Below are 21,419 nucleotides of genomic sequence, written 5' to 3' on the forward strand. Positions count from 1 at the left end.
TTTGTTTGTAGTGATGTGATTTCCATACTCGGTCATTAAGCTTACCGAAGGCTGAGGCTGCGCTGGCTATACGCGCTGTGATTTCCGTTGTCAGGCTGTTGTCACTTCTAATTTGGCTTCCCAGGTATTTGAAATTTGACACATTTTGCAAGGGTTTGTTATTTATCTCAATACTGGAGCCATCTGCATTAAGACCTCTAAGTGGCTGTTTGAGAACTTACGTCTTAGTGATGCTAATGGTTAAGCCAAATCTTCTGCAGCAGGCATTTAGCAGATTTATGTAAGTCTGAAGAGTTTCGCAAGAATTAGCCATCATGCATACATCATCCGCATAGAGAATCTCTAAGATGGATAGTTTGGTTACGCGACTTTTTGTTCTGAGGCGAGAGATGTTGAAGACACTTTTGTCTGTCCTTGTGTCGAGACTAATTTGATTACTACAGGCTTTGGTCGCGTCTCTCATAGCAACTGCAAAGTAAAGTGAGAAGAGTGTGGGAGCCAGAACACAGCCTTGTTTTACACCACATGTCACGGGAAACTGTTCTGAGAGCTTGTCCTCATGGCGAATTTTTGCCATCATGTTTTCATGAAACTGCCGAATCAAACTGACAGTTTTGTCAGGGCACCCAGTTTTCTTTAGTATGATCCAGAGAGCTTCCCGTGGGACACGATCAAAAGCTTTTTCCAGGTCTACAAAGCACATGAACAAAGGCCAATGTTGCTCTAAGCTTTTCTCTTGCATTTGTTTGACAACAAATATGGCATCCACTGTGCCTCTGTTTGGGCGAAAGCCACACTGGGTCTCTGGTAGCAGTTTTTCTGCAAAGTGTGTAAACCGGGTGTTAATTATGTGGGCAAGGACTTTTCCCGCTGCTGAGAGAAGAGAAATGCCCCTGTGGGAGCTGCAGTCTGATATGTCACCCTTGCCTTTATAGATCTTGGAAATACAAGCATCTTTCCAGTCTTGTGGAATCATTTCATACTCCCAAATCCTTAAGATCAGAGCAAACAATGGTTTCTTGATGTTTGGCCCCCCATATTTATATAGCTCTGATGGCAAGTTATCTAATCCTGCTGTTTTGTCATTTTTCAGCTTAGCCAGTGCTGAAATGAATTCATCGTAGGAAGAGGCATCCGCAAGTTGTTCCTCAACTGGCAGGTCTTCAAGTGCTTCTATGTATGGAATATCGGTTGTCTGATGGTCAGGATTAAGAACGTCATTAAAATGTTCCGCCCACCGAGACAGGATGTCACTCTGTTGCGTCAGCCGACAACTTTTATCTTTGTTATAGACTGGTGCTATCTTCCCAATTCTTGGACCAAAGATAGTTTTCAGGGACTCAAAGAATCTGCCCGTTTGGTGTGTGTCAGCATATAACTGTATTTCATTTGCTTTATTTGCCCACCAACTGTCTCTGAGAGCACGTACCTTCACTTTCAGATTGTAGTGCGCTGCTCTACGCTTGTTAACATCAGTGGTGCGAAGAGAGGTTCTGAAATCATTAATTAGCTTTCTGATCTCTGGATCTGAGTCGTCAAACCAGTCCTGGTGCTTCTTCCGAGGCTTTCCCAAGACTTCTGAAGCACAGCCACGCAGTCTGCTAGCGTATGCACTCCACTGTTCATCTACAGGGGCAGATTCAGATATCAAAAGGCCATCGACACCAAATTTTTCATCCAGTTTTGCTCTCATAGTCTGATCATTGGCCAAGATTTTGCAGGACAATTTTGTTGGTATTTTGTGTGAAGCTCGGCGTGGTGCCTTCAAAGTTATCTTTAATTTGGACCTCACGAGTCGATGCTCTGTCCATCCCTGAGCGCCTCTCATTGCACGTGTGACCAGTACGTCACCAAGATCTTTTTTCCGTACTATCACATAATCCAGAAGGTGCTTCAAACTCGGCACATAGAGTTAGAAGATCCAAACCATTCGAGTTGCATTTTCCAATCCCATGGCGACTGAGGACTCCATTCCAACAACTGAAATCATTCCCAACACGAGCATTAAAATCACCGAGTAACAGAAGTTTATCTGCAGAAGGAAAATCCCTAAGGACATGTCGGAGGTCTTGGTAGAACTTGTTCTTCTCTTCATCCGGAGATGGCAATGTAAGTGCGTATACATTGATCAAGTGAAGATATTTCTTGGATGCCAGGTGAAGTCTGAGTGTTATTATTCTGTCACTGATACCTTTTGGGAGTTCTGTTAGTGAACATGCCAATTTATTGCATATGGCAAAGCCTACCCCACTTTCCGCCCTTTCAGTGGATGATTTTCCACTCCAGTAGTAGGTATAACCTCCGAGCAGTTCACATAACTGTCCAGAGTCACTAAGATGTGTTTCACTTATAGCCGTAATGTCGATGTTATATCTAGCCAATTCCCTTGCGATAAGTCCTGTCTTTCTCTCTGGGCACTGATTATGGTCGTTATCCTGTAAAGTACGGACGTTCCAGACCCCAATCATTAGATATTTAAGGTAACTGTTTATTTTATTATTTTTTTGACCGCATATGTTAGTGAACAAGTGACTGCAGTTTGCCACTTGTGCTGGGTTGAGACGGGCTATGTTTAGGCCACCGTTTCTAGGCCCCTCCCTGGATTAGGGAAAGCAGAGCGATCCTAAATAGGGCTGCTTTGTCGTCTGACGAGCTGCCGAACCAGTCCTCCCGTCTCTCACGAGTACCAGAACGACCATCAGCGTCTGACCGCCTAACGTGCAGAGCACCAACTAAGGTTCAGGTACACCAAACCCTTGCCTCACCGTCAGTACTCCATCGCCGCAGGACTTTCAAAGCTCATATTCCATTGAAACTTTGCCGGAGTCATCTGCGCGTGAAGGTATTTAAAGTGGACAAGCAGTTGCGCAGATGCAGATCCACTTTCTCGTCCTCTGCCTCTGGTTGGCAGTGGATCGTAGGGCCGATACGACTGGCAAGAGGCAGGGGATGCAGTGCATGGCCATATGCCACTGGAAGTATCCTGACATACGCCCTTAAGGCACATCACAGGTGCCTTGCTTCGTCGGTACAGAAGACGTGAGTGTTTACCTATCGATATTACCCGCCTCCTACAGTAATCAAGCACAATTATACAAGAATATCATGTCACACACAAAACACAAAGTAGCTGCCTGACTGAGTTGTCTTGCTGCATATGCCAGCAATTTTAGTTTTAAATTTAGAATTATTTTTGCAGTCGACAGTATTTTCTATGGGGTACACCGAGAGTGTGTTGACTAGTGACGTAGAGCTAGATGTTGCCGTGAAATCTTCATTTGTCACAAACCATTACAAAAGTCAGCTGGTCATTTTACTTTACCTCTAAATATATTTAAAGACAAGAATGGCAGTGATTTCTTGACGCCAGTTTTAATGCAGCAAACTGTTAATTGAAGCCTGTGTTCTTATTTCTTGACAGACGTCATTTCTTTTTCACTTGAGCATCTGTCCTAATATCTCACACGGCAATGCATCTAAGGGTCCAAAGCAGCAGTGAATTTCTTGACAGAAATTATAACTATATACATAAGAATGTTATCTTATTTCAAGCTACCCCATCAATTTCATTTCTCTCGCTCTTGGTGTCTCAGTTTTTTTTGGTGAATTTAGTTTGGTAGCGGGTAAAAAATATTTGTCAGATGTGTTCATGGGACAGGTAAGAAAGGTAAAAATAGCAAATGACATTTTTTTCTTAAAAACAGACATAATTTATTATTATTATTACTTTTATGGCAGTAAAATTATAATGCTTTACTTCACCTTTTCTTCCTCATCCTTCACAAATAAACGCTAAGTATTATCTTAAACTGACAGTCATCATCGAGGCAATGACAGTGTCTTACTACAGTAGTTAATATACAAAAATCTGCACTGGTTTGGGATGCACACTATGGCACAAAAAGTTTAGTAGCACCAAAGGACATAGCAGCAAACATTTAAAAAAATACATAAAAAACAAAACAGAGCAAATCATCTCATATCTCCTCACAGTTCCGTATAAACACTCAGTTACAAAATAATAATAATAATAAGTCACAGAAAAAAAACATCTTTCAGTTTCAGTTTTCACTAGAATACAATGGCAGTTTCATTTAACGGCTCCTCCTCCTCAAGAGGAAAGTGCCGCATTTTATACACAGTAATATAAAGTTGTATTCTAGTGGTGCGGGCAGGACAAAGAGGAATAATACGCACAGAGTTAAAAACGAACACTACAAACTCGAGATAAAAGAGTATCGAGACAGTGGCAATAAATTAAAAATAATAATAATAATAATAATAATAATAATAATAATAAAATAGTAGTACAATAGTAGTAGTAGTAGTAATAATAATAACATGAAGAAACTACTGCTTTCAGTAATGTTAAAACTGAGAAGTAATGCAAAATACTTTTTTAAAACATGACTGGGAAAGTGTTTGCACATTCCTGATATTCTACTGGCATCAAAAAATGCTGCAAGTAACATATGTGTCATAGCTATAATTTTTGCAATTTTTTTGTAATTGCAAGTTAATCCTGTATGAATTTCCTAGCAGTACTTTTGAGCTTGGGTACGTATCAAAGGGAATGCAAAACTGGAAATGTGCAGTATTTTCCCAGCTACGTTTTACGTTACACTTCCTCGTCCGCTAGAAACATATCCTATCTCTCGCACACGCACAAATGCACACAGGAGGAAGGAGACAGAAAATTATGTAGGAAAAAAGAAGAAGGAAAATTACATTCCTCTCCCTACTTCCTTTTACAATCCGCCACTTAAGAAGAAAATGAAATCAGAGTAACACAGCCCTACTTTTTACAATAACAGTTATTATCTTAAATGCAGGCAGGCACGGTGCATTTGACACCGCCATTCTCAATTGTTATAAACTAGTGGCAGTTTGAACATCGGGGACAGCACGGTAAAAAAAGAAATTGAGATGCACCGTGGATTAACCCCACCGATTAGTGAGAACAATTAAAATAATACACGAACACACAGAGATGTTGCAACTCGCCACTACAACTGTCGTACATTAGAAGCACTCTGACAGAAATATGATAATTTCCTGGTAGTCAAAGGCACCACACTGCATCCACACACTCGTACACATTAGTGAACACAAAAAAGAATCATTGCATTAATCTCCTTCTCAATTTGCCGCAGTTTCTTCACACTTTCCTCCCCGCCTGCCGCCTGCCCTTGCCTCGGCGGTGGCTGGCTGTGAGTCGTCTCTGTCGCCGTCCGAACAGATCGTTGTCAATTTCAGACCCACTGTCGGCAAAAGTTAAAGTGGAGAGAGGTCAGGGAATGAGGAGTGGGGTGGGGTGAGAAAACACGTGAGAAAATTGTAATGAAATATTACCGTACACTAAAATACTGTACAATTAGCTACACCACCTAATTTGTTTGAAAGGTAAATGTTGAGTATATAAATACAGAACACAAGTTGCTATTTCAGACAGATAACAAACTGATATACTGTGAGGCCATGGTAATGAAACTGGCTATAATTCCACTCTTTAGATAATGTATTCCACACATGAAACATGCAGCTCGAATATATGTAATCTTCAAATTCTTACATAAGCTGCATTTCATTGAACTTGGTTAAATTTCAGTGAGATTGTCTGGCAGCCCTAATTTTTCTGATGCCGAAAAGGGACGAATTTACTGAACTAACATGTTGGTTCATGAAATATTCAAATTTGAAAACTTCAACTTTCCAGAAAATTTGTGATGAGCTTTTAATATTTAGGTATGTGCCAAAACTTCCGGTCCATAAACAGGACCATTATTTACACAAATTTATCAGGATAAAATTTGTGCATAGAGAAATTTACTTTACTGCCTAATGTGTGTAAATATTTTTACTTTCTCTGTGCTGTGTGTATCTTTAAACAGGCACTGCACATTGTGCTAGTCAATTGTCACCCATCATTCAATACACAAACATCTATGTCAATTAGGTAGCAGCTAACAGAAGAAGAACACAGTTACTATGTTGAGCAAAGTCACCACATTGAATAAAAAGTTCTCAGGTTTCCAACAACGCCAAGTAATTAAAATCACACGCTTTCAACCACGTACTCCTTGGCCATTGTCAAGTGAGATGACTGCCAGCGGGCTGCTGGTATGCCCCTTCCATACACTAGCTTCCAGCTGTGATGTCACTGGTGCCTGCGGCATCACATGCAGTGACTCGGTGTTCGACACGCCCACTTCGACCACGCGATCGTTGGATCCCGTACCGTGCTTAGCTGCAGGCCATCGTCTATTTATGGTGTTATTGCTGATTTTTATTTCAATGGCTTCTTTAATTACACAATTCCAGAAGACATTTGGGCGAGCCACGGCGGATGTTTTGTCAAATTTGATCAGTGTCCTTTTTCTAAAGCATGTTCAGCTAAAGCAGATACCTTACAAGTTTGTGATTTTCACTCGATCACTAAAGAATATATATCAATGGAGCACTCGTTTTTAACTTATGAACAACCACTGCTAGATTTCGATAGGCTATCCAGTGTCTATGTGGGTTACCAGCCTATGTTATGAGTTTTATACACTTCAATATAGTGAACCGAGCTGATCGGAATACAGGTGTTTAACTACAAGAAAATGGGATGAAGTGAAAATTAAACTCAACTGTGACATGTATGATCTTTTGTAATTTTTTAAATAATGCAATAAACATAAGTAGTATGACCGTGAAGAAAATCTACGAGATTTATGAGGCACCAAATGTGCAGAACTATCAGTGGAAAAATAATTGATCTTCTATCGTGGATGTATAATAAACGGCGTTGCCATGACATCACAAAAAATGAAGCCAATGCTCGCCATGTTAGTGTGGTCATACATTAGCTTCTGGTGGAAGCATTTTCATCAAAATGCTTGCTTGCATCATTTACCAGTGAGCCAGTCATTCTGATTGTAGTGTAAAGTGTACAGAAATCATATTTTATCTGTAAGTGGACTCATTCCACTGATTTTCTTTATATACATGAACTGTAGTTGTGCTGGTGACTTCTACTGCAGTGTATTTATTTCTGTCTTTTAACTTCAGATTTCCTGTAAGTCCAACTTGAAAATCTACCTTGTGAATGCTGTGTGAAGGGAAGATTGGAAACCACCCAAACATGGCGAAATATGTTCACAGCATGTTTGGTAAGATGACATTTACCGAATATGTTTTCTCACTCTGTATTAAGAAAAATGCTGGATTATGAAAGCACCCTTTTCATATCACATGCTTCTCTTTTCAGTAATTGGGAATGTACAATAAAAAGAAAGTTACACTAACAAGGCGAAATGCTCCATATTACTGGATCAAACACGCATGTAAGACCAGATAATGTCTTCCTAATGCTGTATTACTCACAGTAGCACTGTAACATTTACTATTTAGAACACGACAAAAATTAAGAACGTGCAGCAATTGTCTGCTAATGTTTTGGCTAGCTTCAAAGCAATGTGCAGTTTAAGGCTGCAGCACAGTCTTCCCTTATTATACATCCACATCTTTTACTATATTCCTCTAAACTCAGTATCTACTCTGATCAAATGCTCACATACAGGGAAGTACAATGGAAGTTAAATGATCATCTGTGTGGAAAGAATTAAGGTACTACGTGTAGAGAAATGTTGTCTTCTGCAGATAAACTTCAGTAACTGACACTATTTTTTCCTTTTTTGTTGAGACAAAAAGTAATTAATTTAAAAAAATCTTTTGCAGATGGCTTCAGTAACTGACACTAATTTTTTGTTGTTGAGATACTAATTCATTTATTATATAAATTTAAAATCTTGACAATGCCAATTAATCTGGCTCCTGCCAGAACTTTAACCTGGCCTCTTGCCAGAACTTTTCTGTGAAGTCTTTTTTTAGTAAATCCAAGTTGAGTTTAGCCCGTATAAAGCCAAACAACTGTAATTCTCTAGTTTCTTGAAGATAGTGTTTTCAGGGTACAAAAGAAAGTACAAGACAGAATAAATGTGAAGCCAGCAACAAATACAACTGCAGGAAATAAAAGACATAATTGCTAGTTCTGAATGTCACAGTGGTTATTCTTAATATAAAATTTTCAACATGCCATAATCTTCATAAAATTGAAATTGTACTTTAATGTCTTATGTCTACAGATTTTGGTTAGTAAGTTAATTGTTACCTCACAAGTTTTTTTATTCCACAGTGAGAGCACAGGAAGGGAGAGATAAATGTTTAATATTTTGCAAAATGTATCAAAAGCTATCAAAACAAATCAAAAAAGTATGTTACAAATGCAAGAACACAGTACATGCATTTTGTTATAAAGAGTTTAAACCAGATCACGTTCTCCTGCTGACCGAGGGGTAAAAGTTTTGGACTATTCTGTGCAACGGACGATATAGTGCATCACGTAACTGGTCCAAAAATGTTTGTGCACGTAGCAGATCTGCGAGATTCCTTAGAACTTTACAAATTTTTGTTATGTTTCCAAACATTTGCGGAACAAGTGACACTATTACGAATGTTAAGTATTTGACACAAATGTGCTGAATACTCGCAGTGTGCTATAAGAAATGTTTTTTTTTTTCTTCTTTTTCTTTTTTCTCTCTCATAGTACGAAGGATTGTTACATCATATGTAACACACAACAGTTCTTGTATACGATGCGCACCACCACTGTTTTATTGATCATTCTGCTAGATACGTGGCAGTATAACAAAATTGGTGTAAAACAGTCAGGTGTATATTTAATATTTACGTAAATATTTACAACAGTATGTAATACCAATATTATTGTCATAGATTACTTGATATGTCCCAAACAGTACTACATAACTCGGTCCTTCGGCCAATGTTTTGGTCCTCACTCGGAAAGTATTGCATTTCCACACAGCTCGACAAAGAATTCTTGTCGCCACAACACCACAGGAGCAAACAATTTCACACGCTCATATTAGTTATGAGAGTGCAAATGAGCTAATGAAGCTGAGGTGCCAGATTACACAGTGGGCAAAACACAGATGGTGTTCAAATAAGACTACATGCTTCACTTATTTCTGCTTTATCTTCTGCAGTATTTAAGAAGGAGAAATTAATGCTGATAAAGATTTTTCTGGAAACAGCATTTCCTCAAAATGGTGGGGGAAAAAAAAAATCTGGCAGAAGAAAGATAACTCACACAGACATTGCGAGAAATCATTTGAAAAAATTTCAAAAATTTACTTAGGACAGCAAGACTAACTGATTCTGTTATTTCAGGTAGAATGGATAAGCGTGCATAAGAAGAAACACCACAATTGTTTTCCATTTCTGAAGGCAGAAAATGATGCAGTGTCAGAAAGGTGTTCACACTCCTGCCAATGGTGCAGCCACATGTACTGTCAACTTCAGCTTCATTTTGTACGGGTTAATTAGTTCTGCTGAGCAGACTGAAACAGCAATGAAAGAAAATATATTCACGTATTAGCAAAAGTAGCTGCAATACCTGACTTTTATAAATATGATCAATGATCATCAATGCAATTTTTTTTCTCTTAGCAATTATTTGACCATCCTGTGTATGCTGTGGCTGACGAGAAGCGTTGTCATACTCTTTCTGAATGGAGGACGAAATGTGTAACAAACACCGTACGTTTCTGGTGGCAACAGACGAATACGCACCATTTCGCATGCCACCTTTGTGCAAAAGTCACCAGAGTGCTACGTGCACTACCCGCGCGTAGGGAAAAATACCGAGAGACGAGAGTGTAGTGTAATACGACCGACAGCTGCAGAGACCTCGCATGCCGCTAGTGCATCCGCAGTGCGGCTACCACTGCAGTGGCGAATGCCGCCACCAGCACGGCCGGCCTGGAGGCGGTCGCGACCCGCGCGGACGACGGGGGGCGAGACCTGGCGGGGTAGTGGTGCACGGACGACGAGGGCGCCAGAGTGCGCAGGTCTGACGCCGTCGGCTCGGGGTAAGCGTGTGGCTGCCACAGCACCACCGGGTCCTCCGTCTCGAGTTCCTCGAATCTGTGGCGGTGGGTGACTTCGTGCCGATCGACGATCTCCGTCTCGTCGCCGGTTTCGTAATGGGCGGGGACGCTCCCGCCACTGTACGGACCGTTTACGCTCGTGTCGTCATTTTCCACAGAAATGAGGTCGACCTGTCCACTGTCGCTGTTGTCGCCGTAAAAATTATCGTTCCCTTCGGCGACCCCGGCATTAGATTCCTCGGTGAGAACGAGTGAGGACGGAACCCAGCGACTGCCGGTTCGGTTCAGAGTAATACGTTTGTCCGTTACAGTGAAAAAAAAAATGCCGTTTGGAATATTATGACAGTAAATATGTTTAAAAAAAATGTAGCCAGTTACAGGTACAGGAAATAAATATAATTTAAAGGTCGATCCATCACGAATAGTACAATTCAAAACAGCAGTTGCACATAAGATATACCGTCAATTGACATAACAGGGGCCCATGTAAAAGACATTCAAAAAATATTTCAGAGGTTTTAACAAGTCACAGTTCCATGCACAACGTGCACATTACATAAATATGGACATAGGAAAGAAATGTTTGTATTAAAATAAAGCAGAATTTTATTGTGGACATTTAAAGAGGCATTCCAAATGTGCAGCAAATATAGAATATAAATAGTTTGTGATAAGAGATATTGTGCAAGCAGTTATTAGAGTGTTTTTGTAATTATTGCAGAACAGTTATATTTGAAAAGCGTACAATGTTTGCAAATCAGTTTACAGCAGTAATTGAGCAAGTCAGAAGCCCACATACAGTGTATGTAGTTAGTGAGAGACACAACGGATGCACAAAAATGTACAGTATATAATCAGCATTTTAAACATATGCACACAATTGGAATAAAGATATTATTAAATCAGTAGTTATAAAAGTACGGTCAACAGACAAAGAAAACATACAATATACCACACACGCATGCAGAATACGTTACGATTCAGAGATGTGTGCCCGTTTCGCAGCACGGAAAAAGAGAAAAAGAAAATACGTGTTAGTGACTGAAATGATTTCTGGGATACAGCCACAGCTAACAGGTTCGGTGTTGCTGGGCAGTACCCTGTGTTGTGGATGGAAGAGGGGGACCCAAAGTAAACCAGAATGTGGATAAATATAATACCCGTAACAAAGACGAGGAATACAGCCGTACTGGATGGCAAGACTGGTGCTGAACATCTCGAACAAGTCACACCGTGTAAGTTCCTGGGGGTAGTAGTTAGAAATGAACAACATGGGACAATCACATGAAGTCAGTATTAACAAAGGTAAATGGAGACTTGGATTTTTTGCGAGGGTTTGGGAAAGTGCAGTGCGTCTGTAAAGATAATCGCATACAAGACAGTAATGTGACCAATTCAAGAGTATTACCACAACTGGACTTGGTACCTAATAAATGTCAAGCACGGTACAGGTACATTGTAACACCTTCACCATGTGAAGCCGTGGGGAGAAAGAGCCCAGTGACATTTACAGACATCTGAACAGTCTCTGTGCCAAGGCGAAGTTTACTATGGAGATAGAAAAGTATCAACAGCACCCTTTCTAGGCGTGATGAGTACAAGGAATGGTGAGAATTTAGGCCATAGCACGTATAAAAAACCGAGACACACCAGATGATACCCACACGAAAATTTCAAGTCATCACCCGAGCCAGAAAAGAAGTATAATTAACATGATCGTAACGTGTGAATGACAAATGTAGGCTACAGCAAGTCAATGCGGGATTCGACACCTAGAATGTGTCCCGAGAAGTAACGGTTACTTTGCCAGTTGTACAAGTTAAATTTTGGGTACAGCCTTTCTGCCATACAAGTCCACAGTACGGACAGATTCAATATTGTGCAAATGCAGTGTAAAGATTATACACAAAATGACCAAACAGATCAAAGTGTGTCCAAGATCTAAGAAGTACAAATGGGACCCACCGATACCAGGAAGATACTTGTACTGTATACTTGTGGAAAAGTCTATGTCGGTATAACCGGACAATCCGTCAGTATCGGGATCACTGAACACAGTGGTATTGTTGGAGGAATCGGTCACAGCAGAGTACACACTACTCGAAACCGACCACGGAATTAAAATCAATAATAAGCAGGTCCTCACTGTAGAGAAAACAGCTACCATGTCGATTTGTCCAGGGAAACCATTGAAATTCACAAGTGTGGCAATAGCTTTAGCAAGAAAGAAGAAAGCTTCGATGCAAACAGATCTCGGATTCTCGTGCTGCAGCAAATGGCCATTTCAGGTAACAAGGGAGAACCACAGTGTTCACGATCAGGTAAAGGCCCTAATATGTAGGTGCGACAGGGACATACATCTGGCTGTGGTTCGTACTAGTAAAAATAAGAAAAATACGAAATAAATGTCGGCCAACAGTCCCGAGATGAAAACCAATAGGCGTAACACATCAACAACTGACAACAAAAAAGAATTCAGATGTGCACTGCTAGGACTATAACAGGTGTGTATACTTTACATGAAAGTGTAACGGACATTAGGGGAACTTAAATGGGAATCTTCAGGAAAAAGGTGATCTTGATCTCCCGAAACCTGTCGGTTAAATTTAGTAAACTGATAATTGAGAAACATTATGTGACAGTTACACTGCCACCATCATATATCTTGTGGAGGGACTACGAGAAGAAGATGAGATACATTAAGGCACTTTTTTCCTCACTTATTATGTGTATGGGATTGGACAGAAACCTACCTACATTGGTAAGAAGTGCCCTCTACCATCTGCTGAATTGTGGCTTGTAGAGTACGTGGACACGTAGGTGTAAATATAAGGTCGCTTCATCGACGGGTAGCAACATCGTAGTGGGCACATAGTCAGTTGATGCCTTTTATGGAGAGTGTTCTGCTTTTGTGTGTCAATGTTTACTCATCGCATGAAACTGTGTTATCATGTTGAGTACTGTTTGGGAGGCATATAACAAAACACTGATACTTATGGTGCTGCAAAAATGGAAGCAATGTGACTTTGTAGAAGTTTGTTACCAGTCAGGTAAAATGTAAAGAGACAGTAGTAATGCTTAAAGCAACATACGAAGAAGAATATGTCGGGACAAATGAACATTTGACGCCTGCCGTAGCTTGAATACAGATACCTTGCTTTTTACTAGCAGTGACCCTAACTACGATGGCCATTCGTATGACGGTGTCTGGTGAGCAGAAGAGTAGTGACTACAGAGTGATTTCAGCATGTCCGTGTTGCCCGGCTCAGTGCAAGTCTGGCAGTGTGGCAGAAATGATATACCATAAATGGAATTATCTACCTTACTAAATGGCACCAGTTAATCAACATTTCCTGATTGAAAGAACCACTATGATGCACATGTTTTTGTAGATGATTAATGCATTAGGAAAAAAATGGAGGCAATAAAAGATGTGACTTGGCAAGACCTTCAGGACCAGAAAAATCACAGTATGCATGTTTAGACAAGTACTCTGAAAGGCTTCATCTTGTATAAAATAATAAACAAATATTTACTTCATAACAAATTCTGATTTCATTTTGGTCCCATCTCGTACAAATGAAAGTGTCGTGCAAAAAATATGATACAATTTAATTGAAAATGTTCAGTCTCATTTTAACAATACTATACACTCTCAAAATATGTGTGCCTTGATGATCAGACTGCATTTCAGCAACCATAACTACAATCAGATCCAAATCACGGTAAGAAGAAAACAGGAATACTGTTGCTGACTCTTTAAAATTATCTCCTAGCATCCAGAAAGACCACAGCCTTTTCAGAGCCATGTGCCTGTTCATAGAACTGTATCATCAACCTGATTCTAGTAAAATACGGAAGTGCTGATCGGTTCTGGATTTTGAGAAAATGGGATAAAATCACAGAAACTACAGGAAGCATCACATTGAGATTTACTTTTTAAACAAATATTACAATTTCCTCTGTGCAACATTCTACTGGTAAATGTGTTTTAGGAAAAGAAATCAGCATTTCAAATGCTTTATCATTTATAAAGCTACCACCACCCCCCAACTATTAGTTACCATTCTTTTCAATCTTTCTAGGCTTCTTTGCCTATGCACACCTAAGCACTGTGACTGAATGCAGTTTCAGAAAGTTATTTCAATTAATATTTAATAATTTAAAAAATGTTACACTACTGGACACGAATTCTTATTGAAGGAGTTGTCTGAAAATGGTCAATCTGCTACGCGATGGCAGTCTTTCTGATTGGGTGCCGGTATCAACTCTTATATAGAGCAAAAAGGATTTGAACTGTGATTGTAACTGGTGCATTGTTTTTGATTAGGAAAGTGTACAATGACTTTCAAGTTGACTTCAATTTTAATGTTGTTCTTATAATCAAACATTCATCACTACTGAATGTCATACAAATGATTATCAAACACAAAGGCATTGTACAAGACTCGATACAAGAATAACTGAGTTATCAAACAGTCTAGCAGTTCCAGTTTTGTGTGTATGTTTATAACCTCTAAGTGTTATATCAATTTAGTTCCCTTATTTTCTAAATTTTTAAGCTCGTGCATTTGATGGCAGCATAATCCCAGAACATGCTACAGGAAAATCCAGCCCCCCCACTACCCCAGGGTCAAGTGACAGTAGTACAAAACCAGAGACCACTTTTCCAGATACTCACGAGTCACAGGATCGGACATTCCTGCCGCCAATGGCCAGCTCCCGCAGGTAAAGCGGCGCCGTGTCCTCGTCAATGTAGATGGCGTGCACGCAGCCCGTCAGTCCGGACAGGTAGCGGCCGTCCGTCATCAGCGACGGGTTGGGGAGGCCGCCTGCAAAATAAGGAACCTTTAGCACTTGCCTACGGAAGTAGCTAGCAAGCTAAAAACACTCAGCAGTCAGAAATTGCACTGTAAGTGTGGTGCAGCTGGCACAAAAGAATTCATGACTGGAGAATATTTTATTGGCAGAAATTACAATTATGGAAATAAATGACGATGTAATTGTCAAAAAAAGGTAATCTCTCCTTGTAAAATATCTCTATATTGTTGACTTATTGGCTAAAATGCTGGTAAAGTACAAAATAATGTTCAAAACTTGAGATTCCATGACTGTTGTGCTAGAAGCACTGCACTGATGAAGACATCTAGTGCAAACAAAGAACAGAACAACTGATGGCAACAACTGTGATGATTGTAAGCTTATGGTCATCTTAAGATACGTAATTACCACACTGAAATAACAATAATAATAAAAATAATACGATTGGAATATGTCTCATGTCAAACATACCTGTCATTTCTTTTGGAAAAAGAACAGTTTTTTAATGCTTACACTTTATAAAGGAATGAATTTACTTCACGAAATCTGATGTGAGGTAGTGTGACTACTACTGCGTGCCAATCCTTGAATTCCTAAATATAGGAGGCAATCAAATGAAAATGAGGCAGATAGAAAAAAGTAAGCAAATTGTTTCTATTTCAACAGTAAGCCACAACTGTTACTACATTAATCCTACTGTGAGACAACAGGGTCAATTTCTTCAGGGAAACGTGTTTGCCATTGCCTACTGTAACAACCACAGGCTATCTCATTACTGTAAACTAAATCATTCGATATGGGATCCCTTGTACACGAATTGTCAGATACCACTTTTGGTTGGATTCTTGCGATCTTCAATGATTTGCTCAGAAACCACACTTTCACTACTTTTGTCCTGGTTTGCTATTTTAGTACTCATTTCATAAATTATAAAAACACTTTAGTCTGATGTACATAAAAAATAAGTTGACTCCAAAAAGCTGGTCATCCTGATATTTATTATGATAAATTTAAAGCGAAATAAACAGAATGACACTGTATAAAATAAAAATATGCTATAATGTAACAAACTATTACATGAAATCTGAATTTCTTTGATGTTGTCAAAAACACGGGGAATATTTATTCAACTGAAAATACTCAGATACGTATCTTTGACTTGCAGAACCTTTGGAGCTGTTATTTGTACCTTTAATGCACATGGTTAGTTAGAACGTGGTTTGGTAAAGAAACTATTAACTGCTCCAAAGTTATTGGTTACTATCTCAAACTGCAAGGTTAACAGCCAATTTATATGGAATTGTATTTGAAAGTGATGTCAAATATTACTGGTGTTGAAACAAAGAACTGGCGATAAATCAGTGATAGTAAAATGGCATTAGTGTTCTCAGTCATTATGAGATGAAGACTCGGACCATCTAATTACAGATCTTGAAGAAACGAGTCAGCCTGGGACAACTGTAGCCATTCTGAAATATAAGTACAGTGGAACTCCGATTTTACTTTTTTGTGATTCTACGCCGTAAATTCGTAGCCCCTGGGAAAAACCCATAACATCAATGCTAAGAAATTCCCCGATTTTATGTTTCTTCCTTGTAAGGTTTACTTCAATTCTACATTCTTACTTGATGTCTTGTTTTACTTCATCCCATTTCCTTCCTATTGACATCTGATGTGACCGAATGTATTAGAAATGGCACAAAAGACACACGGTTACACTGTAGGTGGTGGTAGAGTGAAGGGAATATTTTAGGGCATTGCAGAGAGGGGAGATGAGAGGGGAAAATGCGACAAAACGTACGATCGGCGTTGCCGACACAACTTGCAAAAGTTTAGCTGCACCGCACAATTATGATACAACTACTGTTAGGTTGTAGCAGCAACAGGAAAACATGACAGTCAATGCGAAGTGTTCGGACTGAGCCACCACACACACCACCACATGTTAGATTCTGACACCTTTCACAGTCATTGACTGTTTGTTGCTTAATTTAGCATTTTTGCTTTTTTCTGAGTGAGCACAATCGAAAGATCTCTCAAGAAACACGTGTTCTGTCATATAATCTGCGGTAGTAGCATGTCACAAAATAGCTCGTTTTCCATGTACCCGAGTACCGATTTCAATTTTTCGACGAGTTTTTATTTCCTGCTACACATATGTGATTTTTTTTAATAACTGATGAATTTCATTACCATAATATACAGGGTGGAGAAAAATTGTGTCACGAAATTTTAACCCTGGAGAGCTGATGCAGTAGGAACCAAAATTACTAATGTTGTGTAAGTTGACAACGCACGATTTTTAAACCATGGAAACTTGTCGCCATGCGCTCCGATTGGCCGTGGGATTGCCCTGTTGCCAGATGCTCTGGACAATGCATGACCACGAACGCTTTGCCTGCCAGATATCTTGTTGCTCTTCAAATGGATACTGTGCCACCAGGCTTACTGTATGACTAAATCGCAGGTGATGTATGTACGTGCGTATGTACATACGTGTGTGTGTGTGTGTGTGTGTGCGCGCACGCGCATGGGCCGAAGCAAAGCTTACATATGAATGCCTCTGACGTGAGGTGGAGACAAACCTATTGGACACATGTGCGTGGCACATTCAAGCAGTGACGAGGTGAGGGAAGTTTGTATGTGTGAACTGACAACCGTAGTGCTGCTGTCAACCGACAAACGGCAACAGGGCAATCCCACGGCCCCTCAGAGTGTGGGGCGCCAAGTTTCCGTAGTTTAAAAATAGTGCTTTGTCGACCTACACAATATTAATAATTTTGATTCCCACTGGCATCAGCTATCCAGGGTTAAAATTTCGTGACACAATTTTTCTCCACCCTGTATTGTATAACCACTGTATTGTACATTCAATTTCCTTCATGTATACAAATTGTATACAATATTCTGGAGAGGATTACAATTTTTAATCATATATGCCAATTACATACGTTTTTGCTCATATTTTCTTGGTTTTAACATTTTCCTCAATTTTGTGTTTTTTTAAGTCTGGATCCCATGACGATGTAAAATAGGCGTTTCCCTGTACTACCAAACATATAACAACCACACATTATTATTATTATTCACATTGCAAAATAGTGATGATTCACTAAGATGTGCATTGCGATTTTGTTCAAATATTATTTCGCCATCCACTGTGTGTGCATGTTATACTATGGATCCATGATTGCACCCAGTTGTGCACATATTGATCAACGCAAAATAATGGACACACCTTCACGTCTCCAAAAATATGGAAGTCACATGTGGAGAGATCGGGACTGTATAGATGGCGGGCCTACATATTGCCAAGATTGTTTCAACTATGCTACAGAAGTTTCCCTGGGAAGACCTTATACATTCTACATACAGTCCCGAACTCTCCCCATGCAATTTCCATATTTTTAGAGTCCTGGGGGGAAAAAGTGTGAAGTTTGGGGAGAGTACATGTTGCTGTTTCCTCCCATTCCAGTCACATACAGACATGCCTTTGAATGCAATGTAATTAGTCTGATTAATCTTCACAGTCATTATGGGAATCAATACATAGTGTTCTAAAGTATATCTCTATATTCCTCACATAATACTCATTCTTTAAACTGACTATATGGGCTTTCTTGGTATAGTTTGTGTCTACTTATAGTGTCTGCTAGTTCAGTGTTTTTCACACTCTCCTGTTGTTCAAACAAGCCAGTGACCATTTGTGCTGCCTTTCTTTGTATACATGGTAGCCCAATTTGATACTGGTTACACACACTTGAGCAATATTCCAGGATGGGATGCACGAGTATTCTGCACACAGTCTCCTTTGTAGATTGATTGCATTTCCCTTGTATTCTACCAACAGACCACAGTCTGCCATTTGCTTTGTCATGACTCAGCCCATGTGATCATTCCATTCATATTCCCACAAACTGTTACATCCAGTTATGAGATGAGCGATTCCAATTGCGACTCATTGATATTGTAGTCACTGGTTTATGTATTTTGTGAAGTGCTTAGTTTTACATTTCGGGACCTTTAAACCAAGTTGCCAATCTTCGCACTTTCACAACAGTTTTGCACTGCTATGTCACGACGGATTCAAGTCTGCATCTAAGAGGACCTTGCACCATGTACTGTCATTGCTTAGGGGCACTGTGAAAACTCCCTGTGTGAAATAGACGATTTTATTATGCGCAAATGTTTGTATTTTTGATTTGGTGATGTGTACACGCTGAAAATGAACATATAAGCATGCCACAGAGCTGTCCCATGAATTTCAAAATAAAGGGGATTCGAAATTTTTGTTGTTGTGTGTACATAATATAGATAACAGCATTGTATGCAAAAAATCTGAGGTTAGTGTTAATAGTGTCTGCCATTTATCAATATGACATATGAACAGCAAGTGCCCTACACACTTCCCTGTGGCACGTCTGAAGTTACTTCTACATCTGCCAATGAGTCTCCAATCCAAGAGAACATACTGAATCCTACCTAACAAAAACTCTCCATTTCAGTCACAAATTTAATTCGATACACCATATGATCGTACTTTTCTATGCTGGCACAGAGTCCAATGTTTTTCTACAGTAAAGAAATACTACTTTTACTTGACCCCTGTCATCCACAGCTTTCTGGATGTCAAGTGTGAAAAAGTGCAAGTTAGGTTTCACACAACTGATGTGTACAGAATCCATGCTGCTTGTCATGGAGTGGTAGCAGTGACCAGTGAAATAAATACACACATAAAAAAAAGTTTTGCATCACCTAGGTTCCGCGAGTTCCAGAACCTTTACAGAAAATTGGAATAGAGATCAACAGAAACATCAATTCCGCCCTTTTTATTGCTCATGAAAACCACACATTGCATGTTGAACCAGCATACAGTGAGACTTCCAGAGGTGGTGGGCCACATTGCTGGCAGTAACACGTCCTCTTGCATTGGTGCATGCCTCTATTCGTCATGACATACTATCAAAAAGTTCGTCAAGGCACTGTTCTTTCAAATTGGTCCTTAAGAGTGTTTGATGGGTCACTTCATCCATAAACAGCCCTTTTCAATCTAGCCCCGGCATGATCGATAGGGTTCATGTCTGGAGAACATGCCGGCCACTCTAGTCGAGCAATGTCATTATCCTGAAGGAAGTCATTCACAAGATGTGCACGATGGGGGCACAAGTTGTCATCCACGAAGATGAATGCCTCACCAATATGCTGCGGATATGGCTGTGCAATCGGTCAGAGGATGGCATTTACGTATCTTACAGCCGTTACGGCACCTTACATGACCACGAGTGGTGTATGTCGGTCCACCATAATGCCACCCCACAACAGCAGGGAACCTCCACCTTGCTGCACTCGCTGGACAGTGTGTCTAAAGTGTTCAGCCTGACCGGGTTGCCTCCAAACACGTCTCCGACAGTTGTCTGATTGAAGGCATACGGGACACTTCTCGGCGAAAAGAACGTAATGCTTGTCCCGAGCGGCCCATTCGGCATGTTGTTGGACCCATCTGTACCGCGCTGCACAGTGTCGTGGTTGCAAAGATGGACCTCGCCACAGACGTCGGGAGTGAAGTTGCACATCATGCAGACTACTGCGCACAGTTTGAGTCGTAACATGATGTCCTGTGGCTGCATGAAAAGCATTACTCAACATGGTAGTGTTGCTGTCAGGGTGGCTCTGAGCCATAATCTGTAGGTAGCAGTCATCCATTGCAGTAGTAGACCTTGGGTGGCCTGAGCGAGGCATGCCATCGACAGTTCCTGTCTCTCTGTATCTCCTCCATGTCCGAACAACATCGCTTTGGTTCACTCCGAGACTCCTGGGCACTTCCCTTGTTGAGAGCCCTTCCTGGCACAAAGTAACAATTTGGATGTGATCGAACTGGGTATTGACTGTCTAGGCACAGACAGACAACACGACCTGTATACCTCCTTCATGGTAGAATGACTGGAACTGATCGGCTGTCAGACCTCTTCTGTCTAATAGGCACTGCTCACGCACGGTTGTTTACATTTTTGGGTGGGTTTAATGACATCTCTGAACAGTCAAAGGGACTGTGTCTGGATACAATATCCACAGTCAACGTCTACTTCAGGAGTTCTGGGAACCCGGGTGACGCAAAACTTATTTTGATGTGTGTACAATCACCTCCTTGTGCTGACTCTGGCCAGCTCTACAGGATAGAGCAGCTGAGTTTGAATGATTTCTCTGAGGTATTTGGATTTTTTAACTTTGTCAAGTTTTCCAAAATCAGTGTTCAATGATTTGGAGGCACCTACGATATACATCATTCATTCTATTTAGGATGTCGAAACTGGCAGGCCTGCTTTCTCTGATATTCTACGAAGGAGGTTTATCTGGCTGACAGCTGATTCTGTACCTTCGGCCTGCAAGGTTATCCGCAAAGGTCTCCTACAACTCTGTATCTCAATCGGTAAAAACAGAACACTTTTAGTATCTCTTCGTTGTCCGTCTGTCTGTCCATCTTTGAAGACCCCTTCATCTCAACAACAGGAAGAGGTATCAAATTGAATTCTATGTCATTTACGTCACATATTTTGATACTAGTAAACTCACTCATCAAAACATATAGGTTAACTATTTGTATACGTATTTAGTTTAATAATGAAAATAATCAATTTTTAACAATAT

The 21,419-nt window shown here is 40.2% G+C and overlaps 1 protein-coding gene across 14 annotated transcripts in view; it reads right to left on the reverse strand.

The window, feature by feature from the left end:
* Positions 1-3,686: 3,686 nt before the first annotated feature.
* LOC124720011 (basement membrane-specific heparan sulfate proteoglycan core protein) overlaps positions 3,687-21,419 on the reverse strand; it is an 801,341-nt gene continuing 783,608 nt past the window's right edge. For 13 of the 14 annotated variants that reach the window (XM_047245254.1, XM_047245262.1, XM_047245258.1 and 10 more), the window contains 3 exons: positions 14,635-14,785; positions 9,754-10,224; positions 3,687-5,261 (listed from right to left, as the gene is read on the reverse strand). In XM_047245254.1, the coding sequence (XP_047101210.1) occupies positions 9,765-10,224; positions 14,635-14,785 (611 nt within the window). In that variant the 3' untranslated portion in view covers positions 3,687-5,261; positions 9,754-9,764. The remainder of the gene's footprint in view (positions 5,262-9,753; positions 10,225-14,634; positions 14,786-21,419) is intronic. The other variant, XM_047245260.1, reaches the window with a different exon arrangement.

This window comes from Schistocerca piceifrons, chromosome 11, assembly GCF_021461385.2.
Source record: "Schistocerca piceifrons isolate TAMUIC-IGC-003096 chromosome 11, iqSchPice1.1, whole genome shotgun sequence".
Lineage (NCBI taxonomy): Eukaryota > Metazoa > Arthropoda > Insecta > Orthoptera > Acrididae > Schistocerca > Schistocerca piceifrons.